We start from the raw sequence: 18,493 nt of genomic DNA on the forward strand, positions 1-18,493 counted from the left end.
TATAACCTTTGGGGTCTGTGAAGTAGTGATGCATGTTTAGTCTTCTTTTATTGCGTTTTGAGGTTTGAAGTCACAATAAAACCCTCATATCTGGAAGCCTTGAGACATCGGGCCTCCACAGCATACAGATAAGTGATAGTTCCTGCATGAAATGTATTTCTCCTGGGACTGACTATTTGGGCCTTGTGTTTCAGGGTCATACTGAAGCATTAGCACACACACGGACACGCCGGCACACGAATTCCTCTAGCTAGCTACCGGAGGCGAGACCCTAAACGCTACGTTACATCTTACCGTTACTCATTCTCCGCCGCCGGTGCCAGCTTGAGCTCCGGCCGCGACGACGTAACATCCAAGCAGGAGTTTCTAACCGTCCTGCTTCCTAACACCCACATGTATGTCAAGTTTGTCTCATGGGACTACAAATGCCATGTTTTGTGCTCACCTGCGTGATGAAAGAGAAGACGGAGCCCACTTCCCTTCTCGGCTAATGTTACGTCCGTTGGCTCGTCCCCGTGGTTTGTGTTGTTGAAGCGGTGAGCAGGGGAGGCGATGGGGGCAAAGATAGCTTTCACTTGAAGCCGGAGGAAGCCCAAAGAGGACGTACTGTGATGAAGAGCTGAAGCCGCCTCCAAGCCTGGTTCTTCCGAGACAAGCGCCTTCTCTTCAACAGACGGGGTTTTAAACCGCTACCGCACGCTCTGCCTATGGAGGGATTTCGCCTTTCATAAAGCCACGGGGTTGACGTTGGTCACCACGCATGCCCACATCTACCGTGACGTCAGGTTCCATACCTTTCGCCCCGCCTTGAAACCGCGGCTCAGCCGGTCAGAGGCGGGCTAACGGTGACGCACACCTCCCTCCCTCCTCTGTCAAGATCGTAATGACAGTGCCTTCAACAGCTTTTGTAATAGCGACCTTACTTGCATAACCTGCCCTGCTTTTTCAGCCGCTGTACAGTTCCCTTACTCAACGTCTACTAAAATGTTATAATGGGGTCTTTCTGCTCTCCTTCGGGCACAGTGGAAACGTCTCTGTTTCAACCACACTGCCATCTGATGGTTGTTGTTGGCACTGCCTTTATTGGCCTACATATGACATACATTTGGGACCAGGTAATTATTCTGACACAACAGGGCTAAACGGACAGTTACAAAATGTTTGCAGTGGGGTCAGGTTGTTATTTGTTTTTATTAATTTTGTTTGTTTTTTTTTTTACCGATTTTAAAGAAAAACTTTAAATGTGGTGGTATCAAGAAGATTAAATTATTTGACAGTTACATACAAGAGTTGATATTTTTGTAAAACAAAATTTATTTGATGCTGGTATGCAATATGTTCACCAATACACATGAGTTACAACTGGACTGCTGAACCAAATCATCTACCCGGGACTTCCTAACCTGAACGTTATGCCAGGTGAATTAATTTGCATCATTCTGTGGAGTATCTACTGGAATATGTTTAAATGTATGCTAAGGTTGTAGTTATGAAATTACAACCCTACCACTGTTATCAAACAGTGGTCTGGTGACAAGCACACAAGGAGTAACATCAGCATTCATTTTGAGTCTGTCTCTGGCTACCTGATCAGGACCAGATAAACCTGCAAAGATAACCCTAGGGCAAAAAATGAGCTATAAGCCCATAATTACTGTTCTAGTTAGTAATTAGTAATTAGCTTGTGGTGAATGTATGAATGTATTTATATGTAAAACAAGCTGTATTTAGGGATAAGCATCATGCAAGTACAATGTACACAATATAATCCACAATGATAGAGGCTGTAAAACCCAAATTTAACCCAGGAACCCTGTGCAAGAAGGGGCCTCGAAATCAGGTAAGTGTCACTTTAAGGCCTTTATCATTTTAGGAGTATTGTCCCCAAATGAGGAATTGTTTCCACAGAATGTGCATTATGTATGCCTCCAGATTATAGACAGATGCATTGACATACAACAACATACAACATATCCATCCATCCATCCATCCATCCATTTTCTTCTGCTTATCCGGGGCCGGGTTGCGGGGGCAGCAGTCTAAGCAGGGATGCCCAGACTTCCATCTCCCCAGACACTTCCTCCAGCTCCTCCGGGGGGACCCCGAGGCGTTCCCAGGCCAGCCGAGTGACATAGTCCCTCCAGCATGTCCTGGGTCTTCCCCGGGGCCTCTTCCCAGTGGGGCATGCCATACAACATATGTGAATACATTTGTACAGAATGCATAGTTTGTTATTATAATCAGCGAGCAGGACTTCAGTTGCGCTTAAGTGGTGCATACAGGATTACAAAACACAACTGCAGTTATTTAAATTACCACAAGTTACTACCAAGCAAATAACCTGGAGCCTTTGGGGCTCCCTTGGCACCCTGACATCGGTCCATCTGATGAATATGTATAATATTCACTCTCCTTTCAGCTCTGTTTTGGCCTGAACTAACTCCCAAAGACATATTCAAAAAGAAAAATAATGAGTTAAAAATCTTTGTGAGTGACATGTTTTGAGTTGTTGTGATAAAACATATTGGTTCCTGGAGCAATAAAAGCAGTTACAGGTCGCTGTAGTGCAGATGTGCTGTGTGTGCTGTTGGAATCTCAGTACAAAGGCTACCTTGGTGTAAACAAAATTGTACTTCTTTTCAAACATACCAGCAGTGAGACACTGGATTTGAGCAGCAGCTCTGCTCAAAGGTTGGGAAACACTTTTAAACTTTAAACCTCCATTGATGGATTCTGGACTAACATTGCAATTTCTGTAATTTTAAAGTTACTATGTCATTTCCCAACAAGAGTGAGCATAATTCACATCTACTGGAGGCAAGACCCTTAACTCTACGCTACATCTTTATTATACAAACAGCCTCCACACAATGGCTGTTCATTGTTATCATATCCTTATTCAGAAAAATTAGGCTGAATATCATATGGTTTCGTTTAGCATGTGGAGTTCGAGGTGAAAGTGCATGTGTGTGTGAGAGAGAGTTGTCAGCTGCAGGAAGTTCTCAGCCAGAAAAGTGATAAACTATAAACTCCAGAAGCTCAGTTGGAGACACTTACGTCAACTGATTCGACCATTTATAGAAATTGTTTATAGATTTAGTGGAAAAGAATCTGATCTTTGAGTGAACTCTCAAATAATCTATGCAGCAACAAGGATTCTGCTGCAAGCGGTGGTGGAAGAAGTATTCAGATCATTTACTTATCTGAAAGTACAAATACCACACTCTTACAAAACTCAATTACAAGTAAAAATCCTGTATTCAAAACTTTATTTAAGCTGAAGTATGTAAGTATTAGCAAAATGTACTTAAAGTATCAAATGTAAAAGTATTCGTTCTGCTGTAAAATGCTCCCTGACAATGTTTTACTTTTATATCTGATGTATTTGGATGAATATTAATGCTGCACTAATGTTATACGTTGCATTTTACTGCTGTATGTTTAAGGTTGGGCTCATTTTAGCTACTTCATATACAGTTAGTTTAATCTGCAGCAATGCATCATATTCTATACAATCAGATGTTTGTAGGTTGCTGTCCAGTGTGAAACATGTGTCTCTACAAAGTCGGTTTTTCATGAGAAAAACAGTCTGTTTTCAGATTTGTAACAATGCATTTTCCAGATAATCCAAGAGGGTTTTTAAATTGTTCATTTATTTTAAGAGGTACACGATAACGTGAATATTTAATCCTTTAGTTTATCAGAAACACTCACCATCCAAATCAGCAAATGTTGGGGATACGTGGTTTTCACTGGACAGGAAGGGTATCAAAAATTGCAATCTGAAAAGAAACAAGTAACTAAAGCTGTCGGACAAATGCAGTGGACTAAAAGGTACAATACTTGCCTTGGACTTATAGTGGAGCAGAAGTATAAAGTAACAGTGAAACACTCCATGTATGCCTACATGTAATTGTGTAAATGTCCTCAGAGGGAGGGAGCCGCGGACACAGGCTGTGATACTGCAATGGTGTGAACTGTCAGGTTATGAAGGCTGAGATGGAATATGATTGGACATTATAGGTCAGCTGGTAGCCAAGCAGCTGACACACAAATCATTGGAGGTGAGGCATGAATGAAGCAGATAATGCCAATCAGCTAATGCCAGTGTGACTTCACCGCTCTAAATCTAAATAACAATAGGCTGAAGTGATTACAGTCACAACCAATGAGACAGTAACATAACTGAAGATATGTGCTGCATCTCTACACACAGAATGTTCAAGCAAATTTCACACCTCACCTTTGCTGAGAGAGCATCATTATTTTAGTGTCTTGTGTCACTGTTTTCCGACTGATTAAAGTCTCTCTTGCCACCTCACATCATGTTTGCCCACAGGTTTTGCTGCTTCATCATCTGAATGTAGGAGGGAAATACAGTGAAGGGGGGGGAAAAGAGAAGTCGCAGCTGTCGACAGCATCTTTAATGAACTGACATCACAAAGGTCCTACTGTACTGTACATAATACTGTGGCACTTAGAGTCAGCATGCTCGTAGATACTGAAGAACCAAGATAAAGCCTTAATTCAGCATAAGAACACACTTATAACAGTCCTTTTGTTTCTTTGCAGTTCTGCACAGACTCACTTTTCCAATCTGACCAGCTAAACATAATCTTGCAAAATACAAAAAAAGAGAAATGTCTGAATGATACATTTAAATTCTGTGAACTGCTACTAAACATGATGTTAAACTGATTAACAGAGAGATTTCTTAAAACAAATATTCAGTTCTGGTCCTATTCCATCACCCAGTGCGGCACAGATGAGACCAATACAACAGAGGGCATATAACTATTAACTATACATATATACATACACCAGTGGTGCACCAGATGCAGGTATCTACAGTGCCTTTATTGCAGGCGCATATAATACACAGTCATAAAATTGTAGTGCAAGCTAATTCCACATCACATATTTGATGACAAACATGCTTTAGTTCGTTTCTCTTTTTTTGTGTGTCACTGCCATTTTTTTCTGCTCTTAGCTCACTTCATCCAGTGCTCTAAAACCTCTTTAAAAAACAGCAGGTACGTGTGTATGAACGTGAATGAATGAAAAAACTGTGTGTGTGTGTGTGTGTGTGTGTGTGTGTGTGTGTGTGTGTGTATGTGTGTGAGAGAAAGTGTATTAGTGTTAAAGCTAGTATCCTTGTGTGCTCAGGTCAGTGGATTATTGTACAGTAAGCTTCTTTGCACCTTGTTGGTTCTTTTAGTCTGACGATAAGTACGAGGAGCTCTTCTGTTTCTTCATTAAGGACACAAAAAACACGCCGGACAGACGGGAGATTTTACCCAGGAAGCTCTTCTTCTGTCTGTAGCAGTCATTTAAATCCAGAAGCAGTTGCAAGATACAGCTAAAGGAGCATGGCAAGAAAAAATTAAGCAAAATGTCTAGTTCCTGTATCTTTACAATACCTACATTATGTGCCAGGATGCCATGTTTTAGTGTGGAGTTCGAGGTGCATGGGTGTGTGACTTGTGCACATGGACTAATGACTGAAAACAAAGGAGAGCATCCTGATTCTTTATATCACATTCTCAAACAGCTGCATGGAGTTCATGATGTTCTCATCCTGGAAAAAAGATACAGAAAAACATTCCAGAGTAAACAAAAGTCCACATTGATGTTTAATATTTTAGACATAACACTTGTTATCCAGTTCAGTTTTGCAGACTGGAGTGATTTAATTAATATTAGTAATTATATGAATGTATGAGGTATGAATATAACCTGTAGCTTTAAAAAAACAATTACCTACAACTGAAAATATGCACTGTGTTTTAATATGAGTGTATCATCCATCTATAAACCTGTACAATACATATATACTGGACATAACCACACACTTCAGGTGTATTAAGTAATTTACCCTTTAAATATTTAATTATTTGCACTGTTTGTATTGGTTTACAATCTACAGAACACTTGACTTGTATAGAGACATTGAATGTTGTTGGCCATTGCTGCTTTTAGATAAGTGTATACATACACCTATTTTTCATGTACTTATATGTACATTAAAGGTAACTGATTATTTACCTGATTTTTCTGGCTTATAAGAGAATTTGTGATTTTGTGTTTAACATCACTTTCAATTGACAACTTGAAATTTTAAACAGTATATATTTTAGTGATATTAATTGTGATCCAGTATGATTTAGGATCAAAGCTGAAGTTGACATTACACATCTGCATTTAGATGTTAGCCGTGATGCTCTCGTCTCTGCTGTGACTTCTTTCACTAACTTCTTCTGTGTCGTTTTCTTTCAGTTGTACATGAGATGATGTTGGAACTTGCTCCCTTTACAGTTGAAATAAACCAGGTTTTCTAACATAGCTGATCAGCTAAACATTATGTTTAATTATGTGGCACTCTTGTTGTTTCCCCACAAGTCTGTGTTTAGCGGTGTATTGTTGGTGCTGTATAATGTTTTTTACTTCATGTATGACTCTTAATAAATGTAAAACTAAAAAAAAGCCCTTTTAGTCCTTTTAGATTGAGGCATGTTAGAACAGCTGCAAAGTTGCAGCAGACTATTGCGCAGTGTTTGTGTTTGGGGTCAATGAAACACATAGAAAGAATAATCTCAAATATTCAACTGTGATCTACTAACCCCATGTGAGTCAGCGCTCTAGTGATGTTACAGGACAACCAAACACAACATGAGTGAGCCCACATAGTTTAATCAGCCCTCACCTACTTTTGAAATCAGGATATTCCAGATTTGTTGCAAAACAATTACAAGAATGTGCCAAAAGCCAAATGCTTTTCTCATTACATCCTCTATTTTCCACATGGACAATGTTTTTTTTCCAATGCGTGTCTAGAGTTGTGCCAAAATCTACTACATTAGCAGGTGAAGCCTTCCACTGTAGACCATAAATATCAATTAGCTGTTTTCAGCTTTTAGAGCTGCAAAAACATGTTTTTGTTTTTCAGCTTCAGTCTGGGAGGCAGCACAGAAACATGTTGTCAATGGAGTTTTGACTGGCATCAGGGTGAACTGTAGCAATGCACACTGATAAAGGTCAGGTACTGGCTTACCTGAACCCAAAGAAGCATATAAAAGCTAAATAGTCCCTAACTGAAATTGTTATTTGATACTGTTGATACACAAACAACGATTTGCTTCATTTTCTAGCAGGCATAAAGAAAATCATAGTGGGTATAAGTGAACGTCAGATATCAGGTGGTCTGCACCACTTATGGGTAGATAAAGAGTAAATATTCAAGTACTGAAGGGGGGAACTTCTCCTTTAATTATCTCAATGACTCACAGTGCCAATTCAAATACCATGAACCAAGGTTTTAAAGCTTAAATCCTCGGAAAACAAAAACAGATGGAGCCTGAACACTGAGCCCGACTGCAGCAGTGTGGAAAACATTTCCAGTCTTCGAACAAAAAAACAATTTCATTTAATGATGCAATGCACTCCAACATGAAATTAGACTGTTGTCCTTTTGGCATATGTGCATAATATGTAGTTTGAGGTGTTGTCAGTATTGCATTGTGTTGTTATGAACCGCCTGCAGTCGCCAGTGGTTTGGGTTAAGTGTGGTTCAGCTGCAGCTCAGTGGTGGTTGCAGTGATAACCCTGAGAATGGGAGGTTGGGTTTTACCACTGGCTCCAGACATGTCTGCCCCACAGTAATGACGAGCGGTGTAAAACCCAGAAACAGATAAATGCCCTGTTCTTGGGGTGCCTTACATGCAGCACATCCTAAAGACTGTGGGTCTTTAAAGCACTTGAAAGCATCGACTGTACCTCCTGTCCATATAGCAGAAAAGCAGTGCAACAGAGAAGTGAGGTCAACATCCTTAACCACCAAACCTAGCAACAACTAATGGCTCTTTTCTTCCTCCTCTGAGTTTTGGTTTTGCTTTGGTTTGTGTCACATACTTGAGCTGCAGTTTGGGCCACGACAGGTTGAAGAGAGAGATTAATAAAACAAAATAAATCAGGAAATTACGAGCAAGGGGTAGAAGTGTCAGAGCGTTGTTACTTACAATAATAGGATACGATATGCGTGTCTAGAACAATCGCATGATCGTCAAGTGTTCAGAAAGGAAATGATGTTTAATCTTGTTTGAAAATGACACATGTGTGAATAAGAGGTGTTGCGAAAAAGAGAAGATAAAAGGATTAAAGGTGCGTTGATTTAAAATATTATTATTATAAGAGGGAGGGTGTGGATATGATTCAGGAGGGAGATGGGAAAGTGAGGTATTTCTCACATGAGTAATGCTTTACTGTACGTGTCAATGTGGGTGATCACAGTCACTGCCTGTTATCAGGGGACATCTAGTTCTTAGTAGTACTAGACCTGTTGTGCAATACTGTATCTGCATTACTGAGTAACTAAGGGTTTGCGTGTATCATCTGATTGTGTGTGGCACCGGGTGGGAAAAGTCACCTTCTGACAGGTCTCAATGAACTCTTCAATGGTCACTACACCGTCTCGGTTTTTATCCATTTTCTGTAGGAAAGAGGAAGGCCACATTAGTGAGAGTGTTTTTATGGTGCTCTGTAACCTTCCTTTGAGCAGAGATTGAAAAGAGGCCTTGTAGCACAGTGTACTTGAGTGTTTTTTTGTATTTGTGTGCATTCAGAACCTGGAAGAACTTGTCCACGTGTTCATAGGGTGCTTCATCTCGCACACAGGGGTAGGTGTACCTCCCCATCATGTCGTAGATCGACTTCATAATCGCCAGCATCTCCTGAAGAGAGGAGGACGGAAGAAAAGAGAAAGAGTCAAAGCAACTATGTGTTAATTTGTGGGGCTGGAATTTAAATTTGACAAAGATCTAAGTTATACAGTATGTGAATGAAACTGACATACTGACTGTACAGACATGGACAAGATAAGCTTAAACATGGGGTCTCTCATTCATGATGCAGTACAATCAATAAAAAAAAGTAACACTGGAGAAGTTATCTGAAATATGACATTTGTCTGTGTTCATTTAACTTTTCATTGTCAACAAGTTGCAAATCCCATAACCTGCACATACCTCCTTGGTGATGTAGCCATCCTTATTAATATCATAGAGGTTAAAAGCCCAGTTGAGCTTCTCAGTGACCGAACCTCTGAGCAACACTGACAGGCCGATGACAAAGTCCTCAAAGCGAATTGAACCATTTCTGTCGATGTCGAACGCGTTGAACAGGAAGTGGGCGTAGGTGGTGGCATCTGTGGACAAAAGGAGTCGGGGTCATAGATTTAGTGCGCTGTCTTTTGCCAAAGCAGGAAAAGAGCGAAAAAGATGACCTAATAAGCAAACAGGGAATGGGGGGTTCAGCACTATAATATTTTCACTTAACTGTTGTTCTGTTATAACACAACAAAGCGAACATGATGGTTTGCTGGTGAAAATAATGGTGCGTTCTTTACAGAGATAATGTTCAACATCAAGATCCACTGTTTCTCAAAATTAAAATATTGGTCCTACTACAGTAGCGACATTGAAATAAATTCCTGAGGCAAGATTGTTGTCTATTCATGTACAATTTTGTTTGAGTATTTCTATTTCATGTCTGTTTCTACTTCTACTCCACTAAATTACTAAATAAAGCGAAATATTGTACTTTTCAGTCCGGCACATTCATTTGCAGCTGCAGCTACTTGATCACCCTTTAAATGACGAGGCATTTGTTTCCTGCAAAAATCCCCTTCATTTTCAGTCTGTAAGTGGGTCTCCTTATGGTCTAAAAACATCCACCAGTGCAGTGAGAATATATCAGCCTTGTTTCAGGTGTGTCTGAAATCAGGTTTCGTTTCCCTAAATTCAAGTGCAGCAACATGCCTCAAACTTTCAATACAGGAAGAACTATGCAGGCTCATTTGAATTAAAATCATGTTGAAATGCTCTTAGATTGTCACTGGAAGTCAACCAAAGCTCCCTCCAGCACTCAGTGGTTCAATGATATCATGTCTTTTCTAAAGCTGGAGAAGATCAGATATTCCTTGAAAGGGAATTCTGACAGATTTTATAACAAGTGGCTTCCCTTTTTAATATTCTTTCACTCTCTGCAGTCTATGCCTCCTGATTGATGGACCCCAACCTCCTTTCCTTCCTTTTCTTCTTATCTTTATCATTATTATTATTTATTTGTTTTTTGTTGTTTTTATTTTATCATTATTAATTTTCTTTTTTTTAATCACAATCATTATTTTTACTTGTACATTGTTTGTTTGCTGCCCCATGTTCCTGTTGGGCCTCAAATACAAAAAAAGAAAACTTTCTAGGAGGCGGACTCTGTGCCTTGCTCTTCATTCCTCTTGATGCACAGTGTTTCTATTGTATCAACATTTTAAACTGTGATGCAGGCGTGATGTGATATTCAATGTAATTATGACATTGGGTTCTGCTCTAATGTGCCTTACCTCCTAATAAAAATATTTTAAAAAAAAGAAAGAAATGCTCTTAGATTGGTTCACTTGTTTTAAGAAAATAAAGTTTTAGGCTGTGACTAGAGGCAGAAGTTTATTTATTTACATTGGAGCTTTTGCACTGTTAAAGATTGAACTGCCCCACAAAACATAATGTAGTTAAAATTACACATAAATGCATCATTAACATTGATCTGGTATATAATATACAAATAACACAATGAATGGGGGCATTCTGCAATACTTTTACCTTTGGTACTTCAAATAAATTTGCTGAACATACTTCTGTACTTTTACTTAAGTATTTCAAGTAATTCAGGACTTTTATTTATAACAGAGTATTGCTACACTTACGCATTATTACTTTTACATAAGTAAAGGATCTGAATATTTCTCCCACCACTGTCATGACCTAACATATTTTAGATATTTGACTATTTTGATGTATTGAACTTTTTTGTTTTTACTGTAAATCTTGCAAGAAAATGCTGAAATAAAATATAAATCTGGGACATGGAAAAGTTAAAGACCCTTCTGTGCTCTCCCAAATATTTCAGACAAACCTCTTCTAAGCCCAAAGAAAAAATGCATAACCCTTCCAACCTAATAGTTTTAATGCAGTCCCGAACAAGAAAGGACAAGAGAGGACAAATGTTTTTTACGTCTAACCTCCTTGGGGAAAGAACTGAGAATAGATGGTCTTGAATGTCTCCTCATCAACCATCCCACTGGGACACTCCTGCTCAAGAGAGGAAGACAAAACGGATAAATATCAGATTAATTTAAGTCTATATAAAGCATAGTAATATGGAGCAGTGAAGAACGTCTCAGCAGCTGGACGTACATTCTTGAAGCCTCGATAGAGAGACTGAAGCTCCTTCCTGGTGAACTTGGTCTGAGCCTGCAGCTGGTCCAGCCCCTCCGGCTGGTGACGCACCGTCGACAGCTCCAAATCACTGTCGCTGCTGTCTGTGGGAGGAAGAGAGGGATGGACAGACAGACAGGAAGAGAGAAAAGAAAGAGAGAGAGAGAAGTAACGTAGAGAGAGAGCGAAAGACGAAGAGAAAAGAGGAAGGATGGGGCAGACGTTGAGTGTGTGGATGAAGGTCAACATTCGGGGAGGGGTGGGATCACAATGTCAACAGGGAGGCATTTGTTATCGAGCAGGTGGGGAAAACATGAGCATATTTAAGAAAGAGATTTAGCAAAAAACTGGAGAGGAGCAAAAGGCAGGCCAGCAAGGGAGTAAAAAAGAAGAGGAGGTACTTTCTTTACGGTGGAAATGTCACCAAACAATTATCACTTTGATCTGCGTATAAATGAAGCCACTGCAGGAAATCTGAATTTGACAAATTCAATCAAAGTCATTTTTTACTCACAGAACAAATCACAAATGAAGTGTTGTGGCATTGTTTGCTATCAGTTCAGACACACTAAGAGAAAGCACTGCATGACTGGGTAAAGAAAAACATTCAGAACAAGGGAGGGAGGTTTTGCTCAATGTCAGGTGTGTTTCTAACGTGAACAGACTCACCATCTTTGGACAGAGAGAACAGAGGAGGATGAAGAGGAGAGGTGTTGAAACCAAGATGGAATGACAGAGAGCAAATGGAGAACAGTGAGAGAGTGATAGTAAGAGGAAGAAAAAAGCAAAACAAAGAAACAAGTTAACAGTGAAAGGATATCTGAGCAGTCCGGAGGAAAAGACTCCAGTTATATTCTAATAAAACATCCAGCAGAGCATTGAAAGATAATATCCTGTGAAACATAAACAACACCACAGTGGAGTGAGGTGATCCAATCTTATGTAATACTGCATAATTCCTTTAGAATTCATTTAAAACAAGACAGGTGGAGACAGCAGGAGATGACCTCTGACCCAGATGTATACTCCCATTCATATATATTTGCCCTTTAGTATAAAAAAGCTCATTCTTGACCTTGGAAACAGCAGAAGGCATAAAAATGTGCCCTTTCTCCAAGCTTTCAACCACATCAGTGAATGAAGTGGACAAAGATGGTGAATGGAGCTTGAGTTAGGGTTTTCTTCCTGAAAATATTATCCCGTGAGATTCAACTTGTATTTACACTTAATACCACTGCGTCACATGCTGCGTTCAAGTCGAATCGTAATCATGATAACTGATTTCCATCTTCCATGTCAACTTGCAAGTCATAATTACATGTGGGAAACTCGATCCGATATATCAGGCTTGATTAAGCAAATATGGACACCTCACATCAGCCAAAGACAACAGTTCAATGTAATTAGACCAAAATTTAATGGATATGATGTTATATTATCAATGCACAGTATTTTAGCTTAAGAAGTTATGAGGTACTTAGAAAGATGAGAGACATAAAGTGGTATAAATAGTAAAAAACAACAAATTTGTCGACAACACCAACGTCCTCAATGGCAGAAATAAGTCTGATAGCTTCAGTATACTTTAGATAATGCTTTTTTTTGGTTTGAGTACTTCACACACTTTGAAGAACATATAAGTCTGGTGGTAGTCTTTATTATTTTTGTGCTGAAAAAAACTGACTGTGAAGTTTTGTCTAGTATTTCCTATTCCTCTGTGCCATAAAGCTCCTTTGTTGTCTATAAACAATTCGAAATATAGAAATATATTCGTTATCTTCTTAAGTTAACTTAAGTAACTACTAGCTACTTTCAAAATAGTGATTTACTCAGGATGCACCACTTAAACTAAATAAATACCTTAGCTAGTCAAGACTTTGTATAAGTCGGTTGCTAGGATACATCTGTAGGGCTGTCCAATAAAGCGCAACAAACTATGGAAACAGGAAGTCACTGTAGCGTCACAAGTTAGCATAACTTTCAAAAATATTTTTATAGGCAGAAAAGATTTATCTTTGTAAATGTAGGTACTACTTTGTTTCATTTATGTCTACATACACGGATCATTCATTCATTATCAAACAGCATTTATCGAGATTCAGTTCAAATATGTCGACTGTACTCCATATTATCTCTTTTACTCTTCCCTTTAGGTCACACATTAGTAAGCTAATGCTAGCTTTGTCAGTTAGTTCAGTTAGCTAGCACCTGGCAGTTTCTGGGTGTAAATTTAGCAATGCGCCAAAAAAAACTCCACTTAATGAACGTCAATAAACGATTGAACAAACAGTTGGTGCAAATGGCTCCTGGTGGTGTAAATACTCATTAGAGCATCAAATATGTATTCATACCAAGCTGGAAACAGTCCCCACAAATGAAAAAGTGCACTCCTGTTTGAGTAACATTTGTTAACATTTGGAAATTAGTGAGAGCCTTTTATGAAAATCTGATTTGATTTATGGCTTTTCATGGGATTTGCTGACAATGACAAATCCAGACTTTTAACATTCACAAATACCTATAAATGGATTAAAAAATTAAAAAGTGCCACTCCAGCCGCCTCGCTTCATGTCATCCTCCTCCTCCTCCTCCTCACTGCCCCTCTCCCAGGTTGGCTCACCGGTCTCAGTGATGTCGATCAATCCCAGCAGGTGCATCAGTTTGAGGAACATGATCACCAGGCAGACGATGCCAACTGTCTGGAGTCCCTCCGTCTCCCACCTCACACTCATCTTCCCCTCGTCTTCTATCTTTTCCTCCACGGTTCCTTTTTTATTTTCACCTCCTACTACATTATTGGACTTTCGACACACATTTCTTCAATCCATCTGTCTCTTTCAACCTCTCTCTCCGTTCTTCTTCTCTATTCCTTCCCGTCTCTCAAACAGTGTCACTCACTCATCACCCTTTTTCTGTCACATTTTTTTCCCTGCAGTTTCTGTTACTCTATTTAGCTCTTCCCTTCTGCCCTTTTTAATTGACTGCCTTTTCCCCCCCGTCCTCTCTCCTGCTCTAATGGATCTTTCCGGATATTCCTCACAACTAAGAGCAAGGTCTGATGGTCCAACTCCTTTATTAAGGTCAAGTGGATCAGATTATTGATGTAAAAATACCTCTAAAGAGAGAGAGAGAGAGAGAGAGAGAGAGAGAGAGAGAGAGAGAGGGAGAGAGAAAATCCCCTCCAAAAAATCTGGACCACCATGTTAATCCATGGGAGATCCAATCAGATAGAGAGGAAGCTCAGATACTCTCACATCACACATGTAGGTTTTCAGGTACAGGATTCCTCCAGTGGATATAAATCCTCTAGTTGGTGACAAAACTCTGACAAAAACGATATCCAACATTTATCCAGAGATGACATGTGTCACGAAAACTCTCCGCTGACTGAACTTCCTTCTCTCTTTCCTCCCTCTATCTCACGTCTTACTGTCTGCTAATTAAGGCCTGCCTTTAAGGAATCAGAGAGGGTGGTGACAAAGGTCAACAGGTGTCCTGAATCCCATTTTCCCAGTCAGCTCTGTGATCCACTTTCTAATTGTTCCCCTGTCTCTCTGGGGGTCCATAACACAGATTTAATACTGTGTCAAACACTCCTAATCATGTAATAAAGGGAAACAGTGAGCAAACGCTCCCTCTAGTGGAGACTAATGAAACAACAGGAACAGATAACTTCATCCTAGATGAAGACAAACTCGTCTTCCTCTTTCTATATACACTTAATGTCCTTTGCTCAGTACACATATGGTGTCCTGTGGAAGACAGAATTATCCCCTCATTCAATATGTGAAATACAATCAAAATCTGCTTCTCTGTCCTTTCCTGCAGCATGTCTACATGTCCAAACCAAATCTCCCACATCCAGCCACTCTCTCTCAAACTGCAGTTACCTGACCTTCTCTGGCCACGCTCTCACTGTTTCCACTTTTTCTCATCAGTCCTGCAGTATTTAACAGCTCATTCCCAACTTATTCCTTGTCAGATTGCTTCAGTGTTACTAGCTTGTGTTTTTGATTTCAAGATAACTGAAAACTTTATTAATCCCATTTATTAAATGTACATTTTATATAAAAATACAATCAAAAATATATTGCAAATGGAAAATCTAAAAAAATGCAAAAGGATTTTGAAAAATTGTGCATAGAAATTGAGAACAGAGAAGAATTCAAGCTTCTGTAACTTTAACCTTGACCTGTGCTTGCCAGCCTGCCTACCTGTATCAGCACCTGCCCATCTGCCTACCTACCTATACCATGTACCTGCCTGCCTGCTGTTCCTTCGTCAAACTGCAAATCTCTGAAATCATCTAATCTGCCTCAACTGTCCGCACATGGTGACGCACTGATGGTACAGATCATCAGTTAGAACTCAATTTGTATGTTCACAGAGCATATGCTATTTCTCAGGTTCAACAGATTTAATTTTAAGCCATTATCTTATACGCAGGGTGAAAATAGAAACGGATATTTGGTCTTCATGTGTATTCTGCACCTCATGATGCTTGTGAATGAATAATTAAAACATGGCGGCCAGTTTAAATGTACAACCTTACGTTTTCAAACATTTTGTATTTCAAGTTACTGAATATTTCTATTAAATTCTATAACTTTGGTCTTGCAGTTTTTGAAAATTGATGGATGGATGAATGTTTTTATCATTCTGAATGGACAAATGTAATCTTTGACACACATTATAAATCATCCGTTAAATTACGCAGCAAACATGGACACGAGCAAACATGATCAAATAAAACTCCTCAGTCTCTGCCCCATCTCTTTGCAGCATATTGATGTTATTCGCCACAAAAATATCCTGCACGAGAGTCAAATGTGGAGTAAAAATACCAGATATTGGTATTAGAGAATCTCAGAATAGGGCTCGTACATCTCTAAAGACAAGGCTACCTCTGGCATCAGATGTCAGCCCAAAATAGGACAAAGTTGGACTGAGCCCAAAATTGACATCACGGCAGGGAGGACGGGACTGAAACAGCAATCAAAGGCCAGCGGTTTTGTTTTAGATCAGATCGTTTAACTGGATTTTAAACATGCACCAGCGGTTATCTTCTTTACTGCTGATGATATAAACAATGGTCTGCTGATTGATAAGGGGCATCTAATGTACCGCTGATGCTAAATGTGGAAAATCAAAGACATGTTTTATTAAACATAAAAACAATTAGTAATCAAAAGTCTAACTGCTGGACATGGTCCATTCTCAGTGTGCGTGCACTGAGGTTTCCACATTACACTTGTGTAAGTTCATCAAACCCACATCTTTAACCGAGATTCAAGATGAGCATGAATAAATTTTCTCTTCTGCAGATGAACGTGAAAACAGTCTCATAGTGTCAAGGTCTGCACAAACATTGTTGTTCAAAGTGAGCCTTCAACAGCAAAGTGAAGTTACAATTAGCAGAATACATGCAGACTGGAGGGGGATTTTGCCTATATTGGACAGCTTAATGGCCTCTCAAAGTGCTTTACAACACTTGTCAATATTGACCCATTCACACACACACATTCACACACTGATGGTGATTCAGTGCTTTCTGTCCACAATGATTCTATGCTCATACATTCACACACACACTGACAGGTTGGGGTTCAGTATCTTGTCCAAGGGCACCGGAAGGGCCTGAGATCGACTAGCGTACAACCTGTTCAACCTCCTGTGCCACAGCCACCCCAATGTACTTGACAGCAGAGTTAAATACTTTTTTGTCTTCAGTTGTCTTATTCTGTTGTTATTGTGTTTATTCCTTTCAAAACTAAAAATCTCAACTGAACTGAACTGTAGAGAGACACACAGGATATGAGTCACGCAGGGCGGCCCAGTGGTACCCATGTGCAGCAGCCCAGGTTTAATTCTGGCCTCTGGCCCTCTGCTGCATGTCATCTCCCCCCGCACCGGCACCCTCCTCAGTAATTAAATTAATAATAATAATAATAATAAGAAAAACAATTACATGGCATGCATGTTAGACCACTAAGCCAACAGTACGCCCTCAAAAAATTGGATAGAGTGGTGCTGCAGGCTGTAGCCGAAATTCAAAGAGTCCAATTTCACCTATCAAACTGTTATTTATATCTTTATTTATATTTACATTATATTTATTTAGAATCATTTTATCATCGGCTATGAGCACCTTTTAATGGTTCCTAATGGGGAGACTTTGCTGCTTTTCCTGGTCTTTCATTGGAGTCTTGGAGTCTGGCTCTCGAAACATGTTATCAGCATTTTTACCTTTCTTTAAAAAATGTTTTATAGACCAAATGATCGATTGATTAATAGAGAAAATAACTGGAATCCTAATTGTAGGATGAGAACTCTTTTCAACTTGTCACTGAACTTCTCAAATTCCCAGAAATATTTCTGAGGACATGACCTCAGTGTCCTCTAGTAACTAAAGCATCAAGATACAAGTGAATCACTGGCAACAATCACAAAACTATATACTGAAGAAGAACCTCAAAAGTCAGAAACACAGAAAATACAATGTCAAGTGCCGTGATTTATGTTTGTGGAGTAGCATATTCATTATATACGGGCATGAATGACTGCAGAACTGAATCAGCTCCACAGGGAGAGTCTCAATAACAACTCTGATCATCACAAAGTTGATATTTATAGCAGGGCTGCATACCGAGTCTATTTCTATCCGAGGCCAATCAACAAGGAACACAACATCTGGACTTATGAATCCTGAAAAAGTACGACAGCCTGACAAGTTTATTTTTTTCCTACATGAAGACAGGCAAACATTTTGTGCCTTCAGTGTAAAAAATCTGCTGCCAAATGGTTAAATATGTTCAGGTCAATGAGAAGATGCTCAGGCAGATGAGATAATGACACTGCATTTGGTAAATTAGTCCCACTGAGGAGGTGATGAAGTAATGAAGTGGCAGGAATCAGGATGAAGACACATGATGAGAAGTTCGGAGGCTACTGAGAGATGGCCAGTGTCCTTCAGGGTCCTGGAGGAGTACTCCAGACTCCATATTTAGGCTGCCTCAGAGAAAGCCTGTTCGATACCGCATGTATAATTGATGTGAAGTAATGCTAGACCGGGGTGTAGACCCTGCCACAGAGGGAGGAGGAGAGGAGGAAGAAGGGGGGTGCTATTGGAGGAATTGAGGATTGGAGAGATTGAGAGGAGTGATAAATTATGAAAGGACATTACTGGTGTTTTTGTTGAATTTACTGCTTATGATGCCGAGCCATATGAG

The 18,493-nt window shown here is 39.6% G+C and overlaps 2 protein-coding genes across 6 annotated transcripts in view; both read right to left on the reverse strand.

Moving 5' to 3' along the window:
- The window catches only part of slc23a2 (solute carrier family 23 member 2), a 34,798-nt gene extending 34,083 nt beyond the window's left edge, over positions 1 to 715 (reverse strand). Inside the window, exon 1 of one of the 3 annotated variants that reach the window (XM_041937436.1) lies at positions 446 to 715. The gene's annotated coding sequence lies outside the window, so the exon portion shown is untranslated. The remainder of the gene's footprint in view (positions 1 to 445) is intronic. The other 2 variants (XM_041937437.1, XM_041937435.1) reach the window with 2 other exon arrangements.
- Positions 716 to 4,836: 4,121 nt separating this feature from the next.
- Positions 4,837 to 18,493, reverse strand: part of kcnip3b (Kv channel interacting protein 3b, calsenilin) — a 45,625-nt gene continuing 31,968 nt past the window's right edge. For 2 of the 3 annotated variants that reach the window (XM_041936662.1, XM_041936664.1), the window contains 6 exons: positions 11,244 to 11,368; positions 11,069 to 11,138; positions 9,021 to 9,199; positions 8,622 to 8,726; positions 8,423 to 8,485; positions 4,837 to 5,578 (listed from right to left, as the gene is read on the reverse strand). In XM_041936662.1, coding sequence (XP_041792596.1) covers positions 5,531 to 5,578; positions 8,423 to 8,485; positions 8,622 to 8,726; positions 9,021 to 9,199; positions 11,069 to 11,138; positions 11,244 to 11,368 — 590 coding nt within the window. In that variant the 3' untranslated portion in view covers positions 4,837 to 5,530. Of the gene's footprint in view, positions 5,579 to 8,422; positions 8,486 to 8,621; positions 8,727 to 9,020; positions 9,200 to 11,068; positions 11,139 to 11,243; positions 11,369 to 11,933; positions 11,937 to 18,493 lie in introns of all 3 variants that reach the window. The other variant, XM_041936663.1, reaches the window with a different exon arrangement.

Source organism: Chelmon rostratus, chromosome 5 (genome assembly GCF_017976325.1).
Source record: "Chelmon rostratus isolate fCheRos1 chromosome 5, fCheRos1.pri, whole genome shotgun sequence".
Taxonomy (NCBI): Eukaryota; Metazoa; Chordata; class Actinopteri; order Chaetodontiformes; family Chaetodontidae; genus Chelmon; species Chelmon rostratus.